Genomic DNA, 24,399 nt, shown 5'->3' with positions numbered 1-24,399 from the left:
ATGTATTGCAGTTTACACATTGCTGCTATAACACCGATGGCTGCCAATTATAGGACTATTTAAAACAAATGTTTTTGGTTGAAACTAACAGAAATAAGAAAATACGTCGGAGCAAACAATTTACATGTGTAAGTAACAATATCTTGATAATCTGAGTTACCGTGTCGAAATTCAATATTTGTTATGCTAAGGAAATGGCTTTCTGCAATATAGGCTACCTTAGCAGAATGTTATAATTCTGTATTATTTGCATTCGGAACTACCTATGCAACTGACGGTCCATTGCGAGTACAAGGGCAAGTGGGTTCCATTTAAATCCCCCGCTCCTCCCCCGCCCACTCTCCCTCCGCGCTCCAAGTTCCCTCCGTGCAACGTATGCTGGTACGTCATACCAAGGGCTGAGGGTAAATGAACGAGGGGAAGTGCAACTACTAATGGAATGCAGCTTATGATTCACATGGGGAAGATTGGGGGAAAAAAATATTCTCCTTCCACTTTGTTCAGTTGACAAACATTACAAATTAGCATTAACAGTCAACATCTGGTGGGATTACTCTTCAAAGTCTAAAAGAAAAAAAGCTGTTTTCCAACATCTCTTGTACTGTTTTTCAAAAAAACTGCTCGTTTCAATATTTCATTTTTGATGTATCTGTTGTAATACCCTGACTGGCTTTCTAGTAGAAATATAAAAGTTATTTTGTTTATGGCTCATAAATACTACCTGTTAGATGAGCAGACAACAATTCATGCCCTGACACATTTACCACATCGTAATGTGACTTTATTTTATTCATTTATTGTCATCCGTGTTGTTGCGTGTTTGGTTTTTATTGTTATTTAGAAAGAGCGTGTACAATTGTGCCTCAAGGAAAGGTAAGGTAGACATGTGTGCTGCCATGTACTCATTTGCCATTATCCCTGTAACTACAGGTGTCCAGTACAGAAGAAATCTTTAACACAAAGCCTTGTACCTGAACCTACTCTATTGAACCCCCCCATTATCACTGGCCAAATCAATAGCTTTTAGTCATGATACAAAAGAGTAAAAAGCTCAGACAACAGCTTGAACCAGCAACGTACTTAGCTTTTTACTGAGCTGATACAAGGAAGTCCGAATCACTGAACAGTAAACTATATCGTATGGACGTCTTGATGCGTTCACTTACTGTATGTACTTATGTAGACAATTAAATGCACATTTGAATAAGAAAGGAACACCTGCAAGGTCAGTGATTAGGAATCTTTGAACCGAACTGAACAACATTGTTTGAATCAGTGAAGTGATTCATAATTTTCACCCCTGCAGTTATGGCTAACCATAATAAAGGCAATCCCATTAAAGACAACAATAGCCAATCGGAAATTAAATACTCTAACACACAATCAGTTTCACACCTGTGTGTTATGTACATGAACACCTTTTATTAGAACAATGGATTTTTTTCTGCATGAATTCAAAAAGTCCTTGCATGATTAGATTTACACAATGTTTTTTCACAATGTCCCATCATGTGATCAGGATCGAGGCACAAACATACCAACATCTATACAAGTGTCTTTAAGATCTATATAAGGTGCTTTTGACGTGAAATAACTTGTCTCAGCTTACCCAGAAACACCACCTTATGTGTGGGTGAAGGCGGTATAAGAGAAAAAGGGGGTGTATCTGTGTGTGGATGTGGTACTGTGGCACAAACAAGTCCATCTGGGTGAACAGCGGGCTATATAACAGGAACCTCCTTTTTACCTGAGTGTGTGTGGGCGGTATGTTCCTGCGTCCGTAGACCCCCAGCAGAGAGTTGTGTGAGAGTGAGAGGTTGAACTTGATGTAGGTCGGGTGGTGCACGGTCATGTGGAACCTCCAGAAGAGACCTGGAGGGATGGCCTGGCTCTGCTGGGTCCCAGTGTCCACCTCCCCACGGTCGATGGCTCGGCCTCGCACCCACTTCTCTGCAGATAAGAAATCACAGGCAGGTGATTTTTAGTTAAAGCCTCTGAAAACCTGGTCTAAAATAGTATAACTCGTATATAATATCAAAGTTGGGTGTATCAATAGGCTTTTACAAAAATATAAATGAAAATAAATGTTCATAAATATTATTAAACTTTGTTAAAAAAAATGCCTTTTTTGACAGGACTGTGTAGGCGTGGCCGTGTCAAACTGCATCCATGACAGCAGTCATTGTTTTTATAGAATGTTCGGGCAACTGCTGCTGTGATTGGTTCAAAGTACTTATTGTGTCATAAGAACCAGAGCATATCCCGCCTCATATAAACCAAATTTCTGTAAAGCTTATTAAACTTAAATGAAAATATCTTTCATTTGGATTGATACATATGCCTAACTCTTTTCAGATGCTTACTATGATGCAACTACCTCCCGAAAATGACAGAGGCCTAATCGAAGGATTTTCTGGAGTTGGCTTTACAGGGGCTTTAAAGTCACATACTGCAGATCTGTGAAGGTACACAGGGATGTTCCATTCAGTAGCAGAGGGAGCAATTAATAAGCAACCTGATGTCCTCAAACATCAGTGTGATCAGCGGCAGTACTAATGAAAGGAGACTTGAATAGACATCAGGAATGACTGAGCGCTGGTAAAAAATCCTGCTTTTCAAGAGAAGCCTGCCTTGGCAATCCTGTAGATAGGCTCTGCATAAAGATGAACTGCTTTACAAAAGGTAGTGTTTTGTCTGAGTGCTGTCTACTGGGGCTTTGTCATGTGCTGTATTAGCATCTCCTAACAAGAAAGGAATGGTGTGCATGTATTTGTGTGTGTGTGTGTGTGTGTGTGTGTGTGTGTGTGTGTGTGTGTGTGTGTGTGTGTGTGTGTGTGTGTGTGTGTGTGTGTTAGCATGTGTGTGAAAGGAAGGAGACGGATAGGAGAGGGGGGGGGGTGAGAGAAAGTGAGAATGACAGGACCGCGCACACATAAAACGCACGCATTCACATAACAGCGTCATGGCCAAAAGATAGTGTCTTGAGTGAGAGTGTGTTTTTGTGTGTGAAAGAGAATAGGTCCTTACAACAGTCTCCCTGGCCATCAGCTCCTCTCCTTTCCATAAGCCGTCGTTATCAACCAAAAGGCCCAAGTCTTTTGTGTAGGGGGGCAAGGCTAGTAGCTCTCTAGCCCTCTTTGTGTACGGGCCTTTATGGTGAGATATATCTCTGCTTCTAAACTAAGATGGAGGAAATACGGTGACAGAAGGGAGCCAGCCGATCGTTACGGCCACAAAAGGCAGAAGAACAGTTAGGGGCAGATTCATGGACCAGGCCGTTCGCGCTCAATCCATAATGCCTGCAGCTTTACCACTCCATTATGGGGACACTGTGCACAACCCACAGGCCAAGCCCCGCATATATCACATGTACTGTCACACAGATAGTTAGGTAGAAAGTGCAGGAAATGCGAGTAGTATAGCTCCCGTTTTCACTGACACTGCTACTTTTTTTTGTTTGTTGTTGCAGTGCTAGCGGCGTGGTTCAAGGGATATATCAGTTCGGTCGGTCCATCACTGTGGTTCAGACTGAAATGTCTCAACAACTATTGCAGGGTATACAATGACATTTTATACAGTGGGGCCCAGGAGAAGAATCCTAATTATTTGATGATATACTCAACTTTTCATCAAGCCCAATTATGATATAGGTATTCCTGGTGTCATTGGCCAGACCGTGATTAAAGTTTGGTAATGTGTGTAATTTGTTGTAATAACTCATAATAAGTCCATTATGTACATTCATCTGGCACAATTTTTGCATCACATTGTTTCCACTTATTATCTCCACTCAGTATTACTTTTCTATCAGCCTCAGGTATGCTTTGGATTTAGTGCCAATTAGCAAACAATAACATGCTAACACACTTCCTTAAGATGGTAACAGATTACACCTGCCATATACAGTAGCAGCATGTTAGCATACTGATGTTCACAATGCATTATGGTACCTGTTAACACATTTGCATTCTCACAGATACTGTAACTGTTACTTTAGTGCAAAAAAGTCACACCCAGCACGCTGTTGTACAGACGTAAACATGGAGGGCAATGCTTTCAGCGCTTATGGTTTTTATTTAGAAGCTGAGGTGTAGTGGAAGCCAGCCAATTTGTGAGCAGATGATAATTAGGACGAAGACGAGGAGAGAAAAAAAGCCACATTTTTAATTATGGCTTTTTGTGGAGAAATGGCTGCTACGTCTCAACGGAGGTTTGTGTGGATGTGGAGTCGGAGTGGCTGGTTCGTGATGTGAATGGGTTCACAGGATCAGATAATATTTTATAGGATATCAAGGGCGGATTTTGACTACATCTGTCTAACCTTGGCACGCCAGTTCAGAAATGTGAAGAATGTCAATCTATAGTGGAGTAAATGTCGCGTGAATTCAGATACTAACCAAAACAAATTAGAAGTGTATCGGATTTAGGAAAAAATGTGAAAGTGTGACCAAATCAGAATTGAAAAGATCTGATTCCATGTGTGTTAACAATATATGGAAAAAAAGATCATATATGTAATAAATGGGAAAAACAATCTGATTTGACCACTATTGCCTGCCGTAACATAGCCTCTTATTTGTTTTCCTAATCTCCCCATCAATTAAGCACACACGTCCAATACATTATTTCATACCAAATGTATTGATGCTAACAAGCTAAACCACGAAGCTGAACATGGTACGCACAGGCAGCCTAATAGAGCTTATGTTTGAGTTGTTGTTGCGTGCTCATCTTGTTTATTTTTTAACAAAAGTTATTATTACTTTTAAAACCGACTCTAACACAACGTCAAGCTGATGCACGCCATAGCATTGGATTGTCCTTTTCATGTTCTCTCTCCTTTATCTTCTTCTATGGACCGCGGGAATTAGAAAAGTTAATTGATTAATTCGTTAATTGATTGAACTAGACTGAGCTGTGACAAGAGAGCTTGCTGGGAGATGTGGGGGAGGGGGGGGGGAGAGAGAGAGACCATAGAGGGGGATGAGAACAAACAGATAGTTCAAAAAGGTTCATAATGAAAGAGAAAAAGGGTGACAGGTGTCCCATATAAAGCACACGTTTTCCCTGTACTGAACAATCTACAAAAACAGACTCAAATCAGTTTGGCAGCACTAAATAATGCATTCATGCATTCCTGCTGAGTCTACCTCAGCAGTCAATTCCTTTTAATGCTAATCATCGCTCCTGTGCCTCGCCTCAAAAAAAATATATATACAACAAAAATACAAAGGCCCAGCGAAAGGGATGGATGTCCTGAGGAAAAGCAGCCCTTTTATTCACCAACAGATGAATAGGACGTGAATGGGGCATGGCAGTTGGCAGAGCTCTGGCAGGCAGACAGGCCGGCCGGCCAGCAGAATGACTGGCATGCTAGCGGGCAGATGAGCAGGCAGCAGGTCCTTCTGATGCTAATTACAGTGTAGTAGCGCCGAGGCTCCCAGTCTGATGCAACGCGGGGACAGAGGCGCTCAGGTCAGCCACAAGGAGGGGGGTGGTGGTGGTGGTGGGGGTGAGGGGGGGGGGGGAGACACAGGGGGATCATAGGGGGGATGGGGAGAAGGAAGGGGTAGATTTGTGGAAGGGTTTGGAACAGGAAGTAATTCATAATTCAGTTCAAGAGGTACAAAAGCACTTAAAAAAGCTATTTGGATAAGGATAGGTCGTTTTTGAGTGGGAAGAGTTACACTGATTGTATTGGGCTGTGTTGGGAGATGGGTTAGATACTGTATTTGGTCTATATAGTATATAAATGCATAGAGATAATTATAAGCAGTTGACTAAGAGGGGGAATGAATAAGTCTTGGTATCCTCTAACTCTTTTTCAGATGCATTTGTTTATAAATATTGTTTACAACATTTTAAAATTCTTATTCTTGTCTTTTTTCTATGTAAAAAAAACACAGTTTTTTATGAAATGTTTTAATTTATAATTATTTTGAATTTGTTCAAAAAAAGGAAGAAATCAATGACTGGATGGAAATAAAGAAGGAAGGGAATAAAACAGGAAGAGAAGATATGAGAGGACCATGTCCTAAGACCAGTTAGCGGCAGTGTCAAGTTACAGCCGCTGACAAAAGAAGAAAAACCTTTTCTTGCTCTTGCTCTCTCTCTCTCTCTCTCTTTCCATCGCTCTCTCTATTTCTTTCTCTCCGTCTTTCTCAGCCGTGGAGAACGATGCTGCAGCTTTGGTTGAAAGAGGGAGAGATGGAGACATTCTGGTAGAAAGCAGACGGATGGTGTGATGACTGGGGCTCCTCTAGGCCTCACCCAGCTGCTCAGATCACTGCTGTCAATAGCCCCTTTTACACAGCCAGTGAAAGCCGGGAATATGCCGGCGTTTCGGCCCTCCGCACTGCTGTGTAAATGCGACAGTTGCGGAACGAGGGAAGAAAGGTGCGAGTGATCGTTCCGGGAATTTTACTACCTCGGGGGGTAGTAAGATTCCCGACACGATCAGTTCCGCCTCTCTGTTTAAATGCTCCAGCTTGTTGTTGCGGAACAGGGGGGCGTTTGACGTTCCATAGTCTACGTTCTAAACATGCGACCATGTTAGCATTTGAAGGACGTGTGTTTAATATTAACCACGGCGGCCTGATGTCCCGTAAAAATCACCAAATAAAAGGAACGGTGTATAATCTAGCTGATCATAAGGTCCGTTGCTCAATCCAAACCCCCGCGCTTCATTTTGCAGAGTGTATGAGTCTATTTCTGCCCAGGAGAAGTTGTACAATGGAAAGCTAGGCTAGGCTAAGTAAGGGATAAAGTATAGCGAACGGGTCACTTGCTAGAAATAAAGACCGACAAGCTGAAGCAGGAGCCCGACGCGCAGCGGAGGGCTCTTGTTCAGCTTGAAGGTCGACCTAGTAACGGGGGAATAGTCTGCTCGCCCCGCTAGACTGTCTGCTTCAGCTGACTGAAGGCTCCGGCTCAGCTGTTAGCCACAGAGCTACTGTTTTGCTAACACATTCCGCCGCCGCTATTATTATCCCAAGTCTGAGCGTATATCCACACTTTATTTCTGTCTACAGTAACGTGACTTCACACACTGTGTGTATGTGTATGTCTGATTGGCAGATCGCTGCCCTCACAAAGAGACTCGCTCACAACCAACCTGTCACACACACACACACACACACACACACACACACACACACACACACACACACACACACACACACACACACACACACACACACACACACACACACACACACACAGAGGTGAAGCGGTCGGATTGATTTAGTCAGTTTGGTTAACTGTCCCAGTGATGTTGGACTCAGCGCGTAGCGAGATCAACTGGCACATCGTGGGGACAGTAAAATACGGCCCTCTTACTGCAAGCTCCAGCACTTCTGCTCTCAATTCACCGGCCATTGTTGTTGTTGTAAAGCAGCTGACCGGCGCGGCGCTAAATGTTTACGTCACACCTGACGCTGTTTACAAGCACCTCTTTCATTCCGGAGCGCTGTGTAAAAGGGGCTACTGATGCGCCAGCAGGCCGGCGTTGCTTGGTTCTGTGTAAATAACACAGAAGCAAGCAAAGCCGGCATATTGGAGTGATGTTGTTCCGTCAATATGCCGCAATCTCTGTGTAAAAGGGGCTAATCATTGTGTTCCAACCCACACCGTAGCCTTGTGTTTCTCTGCACAAAACCTTGGACCATTCTTTTAAAAAAAATAAAGTCTTTAAAAAAATAAAAATCTCTTTAAAACAAGCCCAATGTGCTAGCATGGAGGTACAACTGCTTCACACCTTGTTATCTTGTGTGCAAAAAGCATTGAAATTCAAACTCGCTATCGGTGAAAAGAAAAGTAAAAAAGGCATCACATAAATCTCCCTCTTGTGCTTTTCATCATTAGTTGGCAGCAGCAGCAGAAGCAGATGAAGAAAAAAAGAAAACGTATTATGGTTTATTTTCAAAACGTTGAAATGGCTGTTCAAAGGTGATGGAACGGCCGATGAAAGTGTTGCGTGGCTTTATTCATGTTTGCCATCAAGCGCAACGTGCCCTTGATGGAAATGATAAAGGGTTAGTGGGCAGGCCTGCTCCCAACCAAACACACTGTAGAGGTACAATAATGATGCTGCCTCAGCCAATTATATTGTGGCACGGCCTGCACATAACACAGCTAATGCCCCCATTGACACCACTCACCAACAATATGGTAACACGCGTACACACACTGCAATGTTTTCTATCGAATTAGAACATGGGAAAAGGTCCCTATATGCCACGGGACATCTGGATAAGGATGGCGTTTTTAAACGTGAACTCTTAAAGATAGCTTAACATCTAAACATTTTCATCCTCCGCTTTCTGAAAGTCACTGTGAGTTTGCCTACCCATATGTCCGTCCTTCTGTTGTGTGTCTCCATCCGAGGGTTTTGTGTTTCTAGCGTGTGTGTGTGTGTGTATGTGTGTTGTGTGTGTGTGTGTGTGTGTGTGTGTGTGTGTGTGTGTGTGTATGTGTGTGTGTGTGTGCGCGCACCAATAAGCCAACTAAAGAGATGAGCTACATTAGGACTTGGGACACAAGGTCTAATTAATTTCTCTTGCCTACGGGTTATTCAGGTAAAACAATTACACCTGTAATCTATTTTCAAAGGGAACTAAACTGTCTTTGCAATTAATGTTATTATCCCTCAGATTCTAATGAAGCAGAGAACAGAACTGAAAGTGCAGCCGGGGTCTTCGAGACAGGACATGTCTGGGGGGACCGGAAATGTGTGAGTGTGTGTATGTGTGTGTGTGTGTGTGTGTGTGTGTGTGTGTGTGTGTGTGTGTGTGTGTGTGTGTGTGTGTGTGTGTGTGTGTGTGTGTGTGTGTGTGTGTGTGAGCATGCCTCATTCGATATTAAAACGTATAGGCCTGCGTTGCAGATCCCACACACCCATTTGGTGCAGACAACATTAACGGTGTTCCAAATGCGAGCGAGATTGAGTTTGCCGCAGGACGAATAAAAATATCACAATGGGCAAGGTCTCTATAATTACTTGGATTCAATTAAGGGCCTTTTGAGCGGTGGGCTTAATAAGCTTTCAGCCTCCTCTCTCCACTGTGCAGCCCTAATGAGTGTCAGTCAGAGTCGGCAGAAGATAATGCTCTTGGCCTTAAGGCCCTTCCATTACTCTCCCGTCTTCACCTTTTCTACCGTCATGTGCCTGGGGCTATGACTGTGACTGACAAGACCGCACTGTTCACAAACTCATTCACTCCACAGCACTCCGCCAGCGCACTTAACATTGTAACACATGTAATACGTGTTGTAGAAATTGACACATGTCAAGAACACTTGTGGGTTTCTTTTTTTTTATTGCCCTGCACTAAGTGCGTACTAATGTAGTTTTTGTCGCTGCCTTGAAGGAGCAAAACCGACTGGTCTAATGGTGGTGAGACCAGTCTGATCTTGCGAGTTTCATATTTCCCACATATCAGTTCTGGCAGTTCTCCAATCTCAATGGGGACAAAAATATGACCGGGCCAATCAGGGCCAGTGTTCAGAACTAGCGTGTGTCCCTTAAAGTGGAAGGCAGCTCCTGATTGGTTCATGTAGTCATCGATGTAGAAGTCACTTCCCTCGAACGGACAGAAAGTGACTGACACCTATTTATTTTAATCAAGACCTAAATCCATGCGTTTTTTAGTCCCTCAAAAGCCAGGACTTCTAATGTCTACTTCTATACCTGAATGGAAAAAAAATATGCTGTTTTTTAATTGAACCGTTATATACTACGGGTCATGGGATCTCACATGGATTCAATCTCTGCTTTTGAGGTTTGAACAATTGTGGTGGTTTAATTCATGTACACTTTCCTTTTTACGCTCTGCTCTTTATCCAGGTCTCAAGTGGGAAGGTCTCAGTTAAGTAAAGACTTTTTAAATCCATAAATGGAAATACTCCAGTAAAGGGCAAGTACTCAAAAACCCATTTTAACCCCTTCAGGCCAAACTCTGGCAAAAGTAATATTTTTTCTAGCCTCCTGTTTACCAAGGAAATACGATTTTACTTTTTTATTTCTTATTTTCTGCCTTTGATGTCAAGACATTATCTATTACTCTCAGATGAGCACTACAAAGCCGTATGCTCTTAAAACTCATGACATCCACACAGTCAATACTGAGTGCACTTTGAAATTATCTTTAATGTCTTCATGTCTTCAGCTGCATTAGGATGAGAAGTTTTGAATGCAGGCTGAGTAACAGACAGACAGAAATGTGTCGGCTGATAGGCTTTATCAACTTGAGGCAGTTCAAGCAGGGGGTTCACTAAATGATCTATACTCTCTCTGCGTGTGTGTGAGTGTGTGTGAGTGTGTGTGGGGGGGGGGTGTCTCTGTGTGTGGGGTTTGTGGCTGTGTGTGTGTGTGGGGGGGGGGGGTGTCTGTGTGTGTGGGGTTTGTGGCTGTGTGTGTGTGTGAGTGTGTGTGTGTGTGTGTGTGTTTATTACATCCCGAGACTGTATCCCAGCGTGAGAAAATCAATGAGACCGGTGTAACAGGGACCAGTCCATCAGCATTTGGCACACATGCACAAGCACACACTCATCCCTCCCACAGACACATCTCCCTTTTCCCCTCTAACTGCAAACACACACATACAATATGCACACACTTCCCTGCACACGCACACACACACACACACACACACACACACACACACACACACACACACACACACACACACACACACACACACACACACACACACACACACACACACACACACACACACTGCTCAGACTCACTCCCTCTCTGCTCGCTCGGCACGCAGTCTAGAATATTGATGTGCTCTTTAAGAGCCCTCCTCTCTGTCTCTGTCACATTTCATCCATCTGCACACCATTTCCGACCACAGCGTCAGATAGAGTGAAAACAATTCCCCGCTAACTCCCCCTTTCATACAGGAGTTTATACAATCATGGCATGGGCTCAGATGGCATTCCACAAGCCCCACATTTCATCACATTCGCATTATAATAACGAGAGACGGTATACCGCTCTACTGTACGCCGGTTTGTATCATTTCATATCATTAATATAGCAGACATTCTGCATTGAGCAAAATATTATTCTAAAACTTCAACGTACTTCGTTAAGAAGGGGGAATCCACTGGCGCACAATTTCTCCTCTGGGCACATGTGCTTTCATCGCACAAGGGGGATGTCTGTGTGTTGTGTGTACTCGTACAGGCATCTTTTTGAGTACCAATTTAAGCTCTTAACCATCAGAGTGAGGACATTTTTTGGAAAGTGAGAACAATTTGCCACGTCCTCACTCCTTCAAAGGTTTGTTTTAGGGTTCATACTAGGTTTAAAGGTTGAGGTTAGAATTAGGTTGATGCTAGCGTTGGTTTAAGGGTTAGGGTCAGCCATTTATTTGTGAAGGTAAGTGTTGGGGTAAGGGGCTAGGGAATGCATTATGTCAATGAGTGTCCTTATTAAGATACATATTAAGGATGTGTGTGTGTGTGTGTGTGTGTGTGTGTGTGTGTGTGTGTGTGTGTGTGTGCGTGTGCGTGCATGTGCGTGTGTGTGTGTGTGTGTGTGTGTGTGTGTGTGTGTGTTTGTGTGTATGTGGGCATGTCCCCCATGCTCATATATAACGAATAGAGAGGGGAAAAACTGGAGTGTTGATGCATGCACTACTTTGATGATTACACAACACAACAGCCCGAGGTTGATTATCATGAGGTGAGTGACAATTAATGTAGCACTAATTAGAGAGAGGGTTTTTTATGTGTTGTGAGGAATAAGAAGGGGGCTACTGGTGATCTCTGGAACATAAAACTCAGCACGCACCGTTTGACAACAAGACACTAGCCATACGCACATGACACACCACGTCAATTAGTATTTAGCAAGGTGTTGAAAAGCTGCTTCGTAAAGCAGAGAGTTAGAGTCCTCCTGCTACAAGGTCCTGATCCTAATCAACGTTATAGAGTCAACAACTCAAACAGAGAGCTATATGTTTTGGACATTGACGTTGACAGAAAAAAACAACAACACTAAAAATACATGAACATAAAGAACACAAGGTCATTACTGCCGTCCAATCATTTCGCAGAGCTTGTTTTCATCTCTCCCTACCTACGTGTCATACAGTTTATTTGAAAAACAAGCTAAAACTGATAACTGTCCTCCAATCAGTCTACTGCGCTATCTTTATGCTCCCGTGGTTACGTTGTTACTTCTGTTTATAGCAGCGTATCAAGTATAAAATTATTCCCAAATAAAACAAAACACAATTATGGCCGCTGACTTTGTTTGTTTTGCAGACAAAAGCCGTGAAAACGTCTAATACGTTCCTTTTGTGTGAAATTGTATTTTAATGTCTGAATTTTTTTTGCTTGTGCCTCTTTTACGGCGGATACCTTAGACATCCATCAAGTGGAGTGGTATCCATCCATCATTCTTCTTCTTCTCCTCCCATCACTCTCTCCCACACTCCCCCCACCGCCCTGTTGTGATGTTTTTTATAATTTCCCTTTCCCCACCTCCTCTGCTCACCCCATCCCTGGCTGTGTAATCTGGGGGATTGTGTGGTCCCTGGGTGTGAGAGGTGATGGGTATACGGGGAGCGGGATGAGCGTGATAATCTGCCACCACTGGATTACAGTCTAATCTCTAATCTCTCTGGCCTTCCCTGAGCCTGTGTATGTGTGTGTGTGTGTGTGTGTGTGTGTGTGTGTGTGTGTGTGTGTGTCTGTGTGTGTGTGTGTGAGGGGGGGGGGGCCACCACCTCCACCGTGCCAATTTTATTAATCTGGGCCTCCCGACTGCAATAGACGGCTTAGCGTTTGCCCATTTAGGATTTCCCCCTAGCTTTCATCAAGCAATACAACGCAAAAGACAGGGGCCTTAAAACAATAGATTGTTGTGACGCAACACCCTTCCCGATGAAGTGAATTCTTCTGCTCTGACCCCTGCACGCTCTATCGGAGGATTTAGATAGTGATGAGTGTGTTAATCCCTTTTCCAAATGTGAGGATTCATCAAGAATAGTTTGCTTTAGGGATGTCCCAGGTTGGCTAAAATTGCTGCGGCTTGCAGTTTGCCTCTGTTACGTTCCCTGTGTTAGAAGTGCTGAAACAAGGGGCTTGAAACAGCGTCTATAGTGTAATATCCAGATCCAGAGTGGGTCTATAGGCGTGAAGGTTGCTGTGCCCTGCCTGCTATGGCTGACTTCGTGACCTGGAACACTTACAATTAATGTCCCGTGTCATGGGGTTAAATTGGTGTCAGTAATTCTTCTGGCTAGTTGAGAGAAACGGCCGGAGTGGAGGAAGGATATTCCAGTCACGGAGCGGCTAAGAGGGAACATGATTAACCAATTACCTTGCCTTTCTAATAAATGAGTAATCAGTTCACAGGCTGATCTCTTGGACTGATGTCTCTCCATCGTATTGGAACATTCATTGAGCCAAAGGTGTTATGCATGCAAGACAGACACCTAATGCAACAGAAACTGATTGGAATTCATGCCAATGGATATTATAGGCAGTCTTAGCATGTGCCGGATAATAGCCATGGGAAATTGTTCCTATTTACATTTGAAAAAGGGTTTTACTGGTTTTGCTCCTAAGTTAATGAATGTGCGTCCATTAAATCATGTTGCAAAAGTGTTTGAGCGTGATGGCAGGATTGTATAGCATTACAAGTGGAGTCAGTGATTCTGTAGAGTGCCTATCTTCAAAATCACTCCATACCCTTTGTTAATTTACCAGTTTACAGAGCCTAGGAAGTGCATTAACACTGGATTTGTCTCAGCGCACACACATTAAGGACATAGTGGATTGTGAGGAGATATTCACTGAAATTGACAAAAAAACGATTTGGATAACAAGCATTGTCCAAAATCTTTGAATCCACCTATGAGAGTGTGTGTTGAAACAGAAAACAAACAGGAGATGAGTTATGAGATGGATATTCTAAAAGTTCTAAAATAACTAACTAAAAAGTAAGAAATTAGAACAGTATGTGACCTTCATCATCATGTGGGTGTCTGAGTTGAACTTTAAAGTGTATGTGTGTAGAGTTGACCCAGAGGTGTTTAATAAAAGTGATTCATAAAAAGCAATCTTATTTTGGAAAGCCTGTTTTATAAAGCCTACCCGTAGCTAATGCGGACTATGTCACGTTTGGTTTATTTCACGACTTAGGAAAGCAGAACTTTGACATGCTAGTGCTAATCACATCATTTCACCGTGAGGAAAATCCGAGCCACCGTTCACGGCTACAAAGCAGTTCATATTTAGTACACAATCTGGAGGGGGAAAATATTACAGCAGGAATAAACAAAACCACGCTCATAAGCAAAGCAAAAAAAATACTTTTGGCAGCATGTCCGTTGATCAGCGGTGAGATCATTTTTAGAAAGTAAATAAGGTATTATAGTAATCAGTTGAATTGTGATTGATGAGTGTCATAACAGCTTCTATAAGATGGATGGATTTAAAAACTAACCGGCTGTCTGCCCCTGTTGTATTTGTATTGCTCCTAGTCTGTTACTATAACTTTTTTAAGGAGACATTGAAAAATAAATGTTGAAAAATGTTGGCTGTAGCAGCCCATCTGCAATGAGGCTAAAAGGTTGGGGTCTATTGCAGTGCAGTTGCAAACACATACAAGTCAGTGCAGTTGCTTCATCACATTTTGCATTGCACTTCACTAACACTGTCAGGCTGCACAGCGGACAATTTAAAAACAAAACCATGCTACTCGATGTTGCAGAACCCAGAGATACTGTCTTTTTTTTATTTCCCACATTTCTCTTGCTTTACTGCTGTCTAATACAGCCTGGAGCTGCTAGCCAAAGGTGCAGATGAGGAGTGGTCTGGTAAGCTCACTTACTTCCAACTCCTCACCCCCCCAAGATATACAGTTAAAATATATCTCCTTTTCATTTTCACAATGTTCAGTTCCAGCAGATGTTCACTCGTGTGACATCACTTGAGGCAATTTATCAGAGTCTGTGCAACTTCTCCTGGAGCCACAGAATGCTTTATGCAACGTTGTATTCACTTATGCAGTAGAACTACCCCCGCACCAGAATAACAGACTTTGATGTGTCCATCAGAGGAGTTCCCCTTCTGAGAAAGATGTGACCTAAGATTCTAATTAAGCCCTAAGTGGCAGACCATGTCAAAATGTGACATTCACAACAACTTTCATGTGGGAACTCTGGTGAAGTCTGTTGAAATTGATTGTAACACAGGTTAAAGCCTGCACTGAAAACTCTCCTGAACAGGACCAGTAACAAACAGACAGATGTCCAGTATTTCCAAAGTATCTCAGGTAGGTCTTTAAATCTCCTATGTGAAACAGAATTTCCTGGTCATGAGAAAATAAGCCTGAAATGAGCCTGTTAATCTTGCTTTATGAAACAATCTGCTTGTTTTACTGCACACTTGCATTATTGATTGTAAAATCTCAAAAGACATACCAAATAAAAGCATCCAAACACAGTTCAAGTAAATAAAGCCAAACACATTAGGGGTGTTCATTACTTATATTTATAGTATTTAATAGAGAGGGAGAGAGAGATACAGAGAGATAGTGTGTGTGTGTGTGAGAGAGAGAGAGAGAGAGAGAGAGAGAGAGAGTGTGTGTGTGTGTGTGTGTGTGGGTGAGAGAGAGAGAGAGAGTGTGTGTGTGTGTGTGTGTGTGTGTGTGTGTGTGTGTGTGTGTGTGTGTGTGTGTGTGTGTGTGTGTGTGTGTATGTCAGCTCACCCCTGTCACCGGCGTGTGTGTTGTCCGGGTTGAGTGTGTCCAGCAGGTGGACAGAGTTGGTGGGCCGGGCTTTGCTGTGGTCGTCCTGTTGATGGTCTGCAGAGCTCAGGCCATTCTCATACAGCTGGCTCTCACCGTGACGCAGATGCCAGGTCAGACCTAACAGGTGGACCGCTACACACACACACACACACACACACACAAAGGGAAAGGAAAGGGGAAAAAAAGAGAGAAAAAAATCATTATTTATGGCACGCAGAAGTGTGTGTCTGAATCATCTTTAATGCCCATCTTGGAGATCTCACTCAGTTTATGTGCTTATTAGTGCCTGGCTAGGCAGTGGACAATTATCCAATACACAAAGAGCACACATAAACTCTCTCACGCACGCACACACACACACACACACACACACACACACACACACACAGTATATCCACATACACATGTACACGGTAACACATAACGTGGCAGAGGTGGGCAATTAAGGCAGATCTTCAGAGCCTTTGCCCAGGGCTGGTATTAAAGCGCTAACACAGTCTTTTATGCATGACTAATGATGCTTTGAAAGCTGCTGCCGATTCACAATCCATATGGGCCTTTTAAACAACAAAGGCTAGGGGAGGATACTGGATCCCCCTCCCAAACGCATAAAACTGTTTACCAGGACAACAATCCAGCATGTTGTTAAATACAAATAAAAAAACACCAAACACCTGCCCATTAAGGAAATGAATTAATCGGTTTCAAGGCTGTTGATAAAATGTTCCGTTAAACATCTACCTTGCTCCGACCAATCATTAGCCTCCATCCATGTCAGACTGTTTTAACAACTTAGTTTTTCCTTGTTTTACGTTACAATATTCTTAAAAGGTAATGTCCCTTTGCTGCTATAAAGAACAACGCAAACTAAATCAATCAAGGCAGGTTTCTTTCCTCCTCTGACACATTGGGAACATCAAACAAAAGCAAAGACTCAAATCACAAAGTTACTATGCGCTGGTGGCAGTCAGAGGATGGCTGCTGCTTCTGCATGCAGATCAAGGTAAGGAACTTCTAACGACATCAAACATCTTCACTGTCTGTCTTCTTCTGTCTGCTGATTGCCGACACCCCAGAAAACAGCACTTGACACGCGCTTTGCTAACGCTGGCACAAAATGGCTGCTTAGAGAAACACATCTTTCACAATTAACAGTATGACCAACAGCGTTCGCACAGGTACGTATGGCAACACTGACATCGAGAACAAATGTATACCGGGCTTTTTGTAATGTATATGCATGAATGCACACGCCCACACACGCACTCACCCACACTTGATCCCCAGCTGATGAGAAATACCTAATTAAAACCGGGGATGGTTTCAAAAGCCATTTGCAGTCATTTTCCCCGTTTGCAAAAAAACTATTTTCTCTCAAAAACACTGCAAAATCTATGATGAGCTCTGAGAGTTGAAGTAAATTTTAGTCCCAGGCTCCACTATTTGGCATCTGCGGGGATCAGCAAATCATACATTCAAACATTTCAAACTTGCACTCACTAGCACTAGCCGCTCACTGTTGGCTTAGCTATCTGCTCATGCACAATATGAGCTCTTCAAAGCAGAACACTGACGATTACCAGGGCCATGAGGGAGACGTCATGCATCATTAAGTTCAGACTAATTGAACTGTCAGCCTGTGACGAGACCAGACATGGACATGCGCGCGCACACACACACACACACACACACACACACACACACACACACACACACACACACACACACACACACACACACACACACACACACACACACACACACACTCTTCACATCAGTGTGTGGGTACAAGTCGCTCATTTAATAATATCTCCCCATTATCTTTTTCTGCAGTGTTTTTGGGGGGGATTTTCTCATCGACACACATGGCTGTGAAATTAGTTCTGATGATTCAGTCTGATGTTGAAAATAAAGAAGAAATAAGTATGACAAACAGTACATCAAATAGTCTGCCTTGTACAGTCAATTTCATGGGTTTTGTTTCCAGCAATATCCCTACGCTGGTTGTCTGCGACTTTAAGCACTCCGTCTATCAGACAACTGGGGGGAAAAATACAGGCAGGTAGGGAGAAGTTAACAGCAAACTACGAACTGCGATAGTCAGGATAACATTTCATTTAACAATGATAGATTAAGAAGCAATCCCTACAGAGATTTCCTTATTTTTTTAAACAACCACCCGTTATCAACTCTCTTCTGTTAGAATTAGATATGAACTATAGCGTTGTGGCTACCACCGATGTAGGGTGGTATGCATCACCGCCGTTTGTTCTGCATTATATTACGCAGAGGAGTGGAACAACCTATCATAGTTTCATAAATTAGTCTGTGAGAGTGCTCAGCGAAGGATGACAAGTTATTCCCAAACCGATGCATTTAGCATTTCCACCGTTCAATCTCTGGTGCTTCGCTCTCTCCTCACTTCCTCTCAGCTCAATTGCTTTTCTTTCTCACCTTGTTCTCAGTGCCCCCGCCCCCCAACACACACACACACACACACACACACACAGACACACACACACACACACACACACACACACAACACACTGCACCTCCGTTAGCTATAAGTGTTAGCCACTCCAGCAGTGACTCGGCGGCGACAGTCCTTATGTCTTCTCCTCTTCACCACTCCATCCCTGCTATAAAGACCCTCAGACCATACTTCTCCTTCTCTTGCTCATCAGCCCATCTCTCTATCTTTTTCTCTCTCTCTCTCAACCTCTTCCTCTCTGTTTCTCTCACACTCTTGTTTTATGGCTGTTGACCTTTTGCTAGAACACTTAGCGTCTATAGTCACAGAGTGCAAACACACACACACACACACACACACACACACACACACACACACACACACACACACACACACACACACACACACCTGAGATGGTAATGAGGAGTAGGTGGTGGTAGAGCTTCTTGTACACTCTGCTCTTGTACTTTTGAGGACCTGCTGACGTCCTAACAGCAATATACTTTATTTATTTAGGCAATAAAGACCAGTGGACACGTTTGTTGTTCTTCACTTGACCAAGTCCCGGGTATTACAACATTTACTACTTACGCAAGCCACGGGCAAGGACAGGGCCAGGAACCTCCAGAAAGCTACCCGATAACAATGGCGAGTAGACTATAGTCGGGCCATATACCATGTAGTGAAAAAGCTCCATAGAATTCTGCAACCAACAATCACACACATTTCCTCTGAGCTCTTCCAAGGCTTGCATGGACATGAACCTTTCCTGTTGTAAACACCACAAGAGATAAACAAGTGTAAAGGCACATCCGTGACCATGGAAACAAAGTAATTCAAATTCAAGGTCCCTATAATAGCTTTTTTCAGATGAACATGTAGAAATGGAGATACATTGTTGTGGTAAACATTAAAAACAAGTATAGTGTATATACTGCATATATTTAAGCTAGTGAGTGGACCTTGAGTTTTTGTCCAACGAGCAACTGCATATGCATGAGTGTATATCTTCTTTGTTAAAAGGTCGAACGTACAAGCTCTTGTTACATTGCATTGTACGGAGGTAAATCAATTTTCAGATTCTCAGAAAAAAAAACAGCAATTCAATGCTAGGACACTCATCTCCTGCCCCCAGCTTGCTGTGACTGTGACACATTGCTCTTTTTTTTTTTTTTTGCATATAGCTAATTGAGTTTGTTCAAGGATATGCAGCATGTAAGGATGATATTAAATAATATATAATAAGCTAAAGAGATAATGACACATGTTTTGACACATGGCCCTCTGTGAGACAAGGCCTAAAGATGTGGAGAAAAATAAATACATTAATCTGTTTATTTAAGTTTCATTTAAAACAATTGTTGGCCGTCACATTCGAAGTGTAAGTTGGATGAATTCAGTAACCGTGCCGCAGTGTTTAGTTCCTAATTGCAAAAGCTAAGTGTTGTGAATTTGCTATAGCTCGGACTTTTGCCACCAACTGGCTTTGTTTTTTCACATAACAAGGAAAGTTGAGTATCATATTGTTGCATTTAGAGCCATCGGCTATTCCAAAATGATGGGGGGGGGGGGAAGCTGAAATAATTTCCACTGATGGTAACAACGTACACATACAGTAGCAGCAGGAGCATTGTTAAATTGTCCAGAAATACTTCAGTGTTTCATTGTCTGTATGCCTTTTTTGCAATATTGATTGGTAAGCTGATTAAAATAGATATAACTAACGCTGGATGGAGCCAGGTGAAACCAAACTAAGGACGTTGTTAAATAAACATTCGGAGCAGCATTCAACATCGTCATTTTTAGATCAACATTTCTGATCCTCTGTGTGGACATAGAAAACATACATTCACACTCGCAGAGAGACACACACTCAGACGCAGCATGCAGTCAGTTATGTGAGCAGCATGTGCTCAGCGTGAACCTTGAGTCTCATTCTCTTTTTCCTCTATCTGTCTATCCATCTCTCTCTCTCTCCTTCTCTCTCTCTCTGTTGGTCAGCGTCAATCTTTAAAAAAATGCCTATTACTGTGGCGCTTTAGAGAGAGGCACACTCAGAGTTAGTACAGTCATTATAATGGTGGCAGAGGCACTGGCTGGCCAGTGAGCTAACTGGCTAAGGCCCCATCGCACGCATGAATCATTGATCAGTGTGACAGTGAGATGACTGCGCGAGGTAATAGGACGGCACTGATGTGTGTGTCTGTGTGTGTGTGTGTGTGCGTGTGTGTGTGTGTGTGTGAGGGGAGCAGGGGGTCTTTACTGTACCCTCGCTGTCGGCTACCCCGCCGAGAAGATGTGGCAGGCGTAAGAGACACGGCGCAGGGCGTGTGGGGAGAGGGACAGCTCAATAGTAAGAGAACGAGGCTCTTGATGTGGTGTGTATTTTTCTGCTGTATTTAAGCTACCACCGAGAGAAATCAAGAGAACAGAAGAACCCAAGCTAGTGGAAAATTGTGGATGAAGTGAGCAAAAAAAGCTGCCGCAGAGAGAGAGAAGGGGCAGAGCCGCCGTTGCAGCTGTTGTAGGCCCACACACAGCTGGCACGAAAAGAAGGATGGATGGCATATCTTTATTGTGTAATAAACGGCACAAACCAAGAACCACTAATTCTATCCACCATCTTTTTTTTCTCCAGATAGGCAGCCCTTTAAAAGTGCAGCAGACTATGTGGGCCTGGTAGGAGAAGTAGCAATAGCGTTAGCGTGCCGTCGCTGTGCTGCAGTTGTTGTTGTTATTGTTGTTGACAGACCTGTGTTTGTGTGTGTGTGTGTGTGTCTCCAGATAAGATAGAAATGATTGTGCAGCTCCGGCGATGATTAGATTTCACACTGTTTGGGAGAAAGAGTGAGAGATAGAGAAAATAAACTGTGCGTGTGTGTGTTTGTGTGTGTGTGTGTGTGTGTGTGTATGTGTGTTAGTGTGTGTGTGTGTGTGTGTGTGTGTGTATGTGTATGTGTGTTAGTGTGTGTGTGTGTGTGTGTGTGTGTTTGTGTGTGTGCGTGCATTCCTGTTAAATGCCTGTGTTATACACTATGTGAACCCATATCTGGTGTTTGTAACAGTGCTGGGCTGGTCCGCGGGACTCACACAATGGGGCGAGATTGACTGTGAATATAGTGTCTTATCGATAACCATTACAGCCAAGGTAGCTCCGCAGTCAGTTAAAAATGATTTATCAATACTCTCGCACAGGCGGAAACACACCCAGGCTCTGATTGCCAAGCTCTTTTTTTTTTCTTCTCTCGCTCGCACAAGCATGCACACGCTTACACACGCTTACACACACACACACACACACACACACACACACACACACACACACACACACACACACACACACACACACACACACACAGCTAACCGCAGACTATATTCCGCCTGACAACCAAAGACTACAGCTGCCTTCGGCCCGCAGCGAACACTTTCAAGTGCATCCGTCATTCGATTTAGGTTGTAGTTTAGCATGTACAGTAAAGGCAATCTTTCATCCGCGTTTCTTGCATGGCTGTTTCAAGCCGCTAGCTTAAGCCACGACTTCTGAGGGATGGGAGAACGAGAGAGGGAGAGATGAAAGACAGAGGGAGGGAGAGAGAGAGAGAGAAAGAAAGAGAAAGAGAGAGTGAAATGGGGAAACAAGTGTGAAGGAGAGTGAAGGATATGGGGCTTCAGAGTGGTCTGTGACAGCAGAGGCTGAGTAGAGCCTGTGAGCCTGGCCTGCCCTCGCGTCTTTTTAGCCCGCCGGCGCTCACTCCTAAGAGGTGCTGAAGTGTTGTTCTTTCTCCCCTCCAGCGACCTCCTTGAAAAGCTACTAATACCACTGTCATGATTGTTTAAGTGTGTATGTTTCTGTGTGTGTGTGTGTGTGTGTCTCGGCTGACATTTGCTTGTGTGTGTAACTGCCTGCACTCACTCGTCACTGTCTGTCTTCACTGGTATAAATCCTCCAGGATCATCGGCGTGACCTTGCTTATCTGTAACGCGAAAGTCCTCTTTGGATAAAAAGGGATAAAATGAGTAGAGGTGGTGACACACTACTTGAGAGTTTTGAATGACGAGATGTGCCGTATAATGTCCTATGGTGTGTAGCTATTTACCAGTGTTAGAACTCGCCTGTCACTGTCATCCAGTTATTCACGGTAGCATGTATAGCGACAGTAAACCATGTCCAACAGATCACAGCTTTTCTGTTTTTTTTTTGTTCGCACATTTCTCTGTTGTTCTTTCATTTTGTGATAACACCCCATCCCTCTCCTGTCAGAGTCCCCCACTTTCACAGTCCGTCTCCCACTCGCTATCTTACTGATCTGTTTCTTTTTTTCTGAAAGCTGAATCATGTTGCGACAGATAGAATAGTGTTAAAGAATCCTTCTAACTATAATTTAGGGAGTTAGTTGCATGGTAGTACGCATTTGAAAAGAGTTAGGCATATGTATCAATCCAAATGAAAGATATATTTATCTATTATGTATATCTTTACGGAAACGCTGTTTAGATGAGACAGGCTATGCTCTGGTTCTTATGACACAATAGGTATGTTGAGCCATACGGCATACTGTTGCCATGGAGACCATTTGATACAGCCACGCCCACACAGTCCTGTCATACTGTCTTTACAGTAACAAAGCTGTTGTTCTAACTATACCTTTCATAATATATATGAACATGTATTTTCAATCAGATGTTTCTAAAAGCTTATTGAGACACCCAACTTTGATATCATATGTAGATTTGTACTATTTAAGTCCAGGTTTCCAGAGGCTTTAAAACAAGCATAATATCGGCACCATGTTTGATTCTCCCCTGGCAGCCCCCATCGACTACCGCTAAGAGCTAAAACACTGCAGACAAACAGCCAGTCACAGTCACACATACAAGCCTGACTGGGTGTTTGTGCGTGGGTGGGTGTGTGAGTGTCATGGAGAGTATGACAAAGAAAAAGAAAAAAAAGTGTGCGAGTGTGGGTTGCCGTGCACGCCCGTGTGCACGCTTGTGAGCATGTACTTGCCGGGTGAACTATTGAAGCTATTTTCATTGAAGCCTCTCTGACCTTCCGGAGACGTTTCAGCTAAAGGGCTCTCTCGCCCATTCAGAGCATCCAGACCGCAGTCCGTCTAGCCATTTAAAGCAATTTTTTTTTTAACCAATATATTTTTTTTTCTCAGTAGCTGTTAGGGCAGTTTTAGCAAAAGGCCAGCGGGTTTCTTAGCGCCGCATCAGACGACCGAAATAGAAAGACTCGAAAACAAAGAGAAACTGGACCAATCAATACAGCCCCCAATGAGGCATGAAGCAGCTGGCTAGAAGAAAGCAGGGAGCGAGGAGGGCACACACACACACACACACACACACACGCACACAAAAAAATAACCACACACACATGCATACACAAAAACGCACTCACACACACAAAAAAGACACACAAGCACATGCATTCACAAAAATGCACTCACACACACACACACACACACACACACACAAGCCGAGACTCGCATTCAAGCACACACAATACACATACATTCGGACTCAGATACACATAAGACTCATGGCTATTTTTTCAACGCTTTTGACAACAAGAATATCAAAATTTTCTGTAAAAGGGGCTGAACAATTTTCATCTTGAATTTCTTCCCCCATGCACCAAAAATAGTTTTTTTTCTTCTTCTGCAACAACCCTGAACCACAGCACAGTTTACAGTAAACAAGCTCAGAAAAATGCTTCTAATAATAGACAGTGAATAGGGAAACACAGATGCTCAGCTGCTTAAGGAACGCAGTCCTTTGTAGAAAAAAACTAAACAATACATAGTTAAAATACAACATGTCAGTGTTGGGTTTTTTTATAATAAAACTGGCATAGTTCTGTGACTTGTTTCTCTTTTTCTTATTGGTTGTGACAGCTGATATACACAACAATACACTGAAAGAAGTTCTTGTATTTTTTTAAATGTAGAAACTGAAAAATAATGAGCCCTAAGTGTATTGTGTGCGCACATACACACACACACACACACACACACACACACACACACACACACACGCACACACACACACACACACACACACACACACACACACACACACACACACACACACAGTACAAATGCAGTGAAACAATAGTGAAAGCTATAATTATTGAACAGATTACAAACAA

General features: G+C 43.1%; 1 protein-coding gene across 1 annotated transcript in view; it reads right to left on the bottom strand.

Moving 5' to 3' along the window:
• Positions 1-24,399, bottom strand: part of tenm1 (teneurin transmembrane protein 1) — a gene marked incomplete at both ends in the record, with an annotated part of 178,892 nt that overhangs the window by 93,507 nt on the left and 60,986 nt on the right. The window contains 2 exons of the mRNA XM_080036099.1: positions 1,748-1,950; positions 15,734-15,907. Of these exons, the coding sequence (XP_079892225.1) occupies positions 1,748-1,950; positions 15,734-15,907 (377 nt within the window). The remainder of the gene's footprint in view (positions 1-1,747; positions 1,951-15,733; positions 15,908-24,399) is intronic.

This window comes from Ammodytes marinus, assembly GCF_949987685.1.
Source record: "Ammodytes marinus genome assembly, chromosome: 10".
NCBI lineage: Eukaryota > Metazoa > Chordata > Actinopteri > Uranoscopiformes > Ammodytidae > Ammodytes > Ammodytes marinus.
The sequence above is the reverse complement of the archived record's forward strand: the minus strand, read 5'-3'. Positions and strand labels throughout refer to the sequence as shown.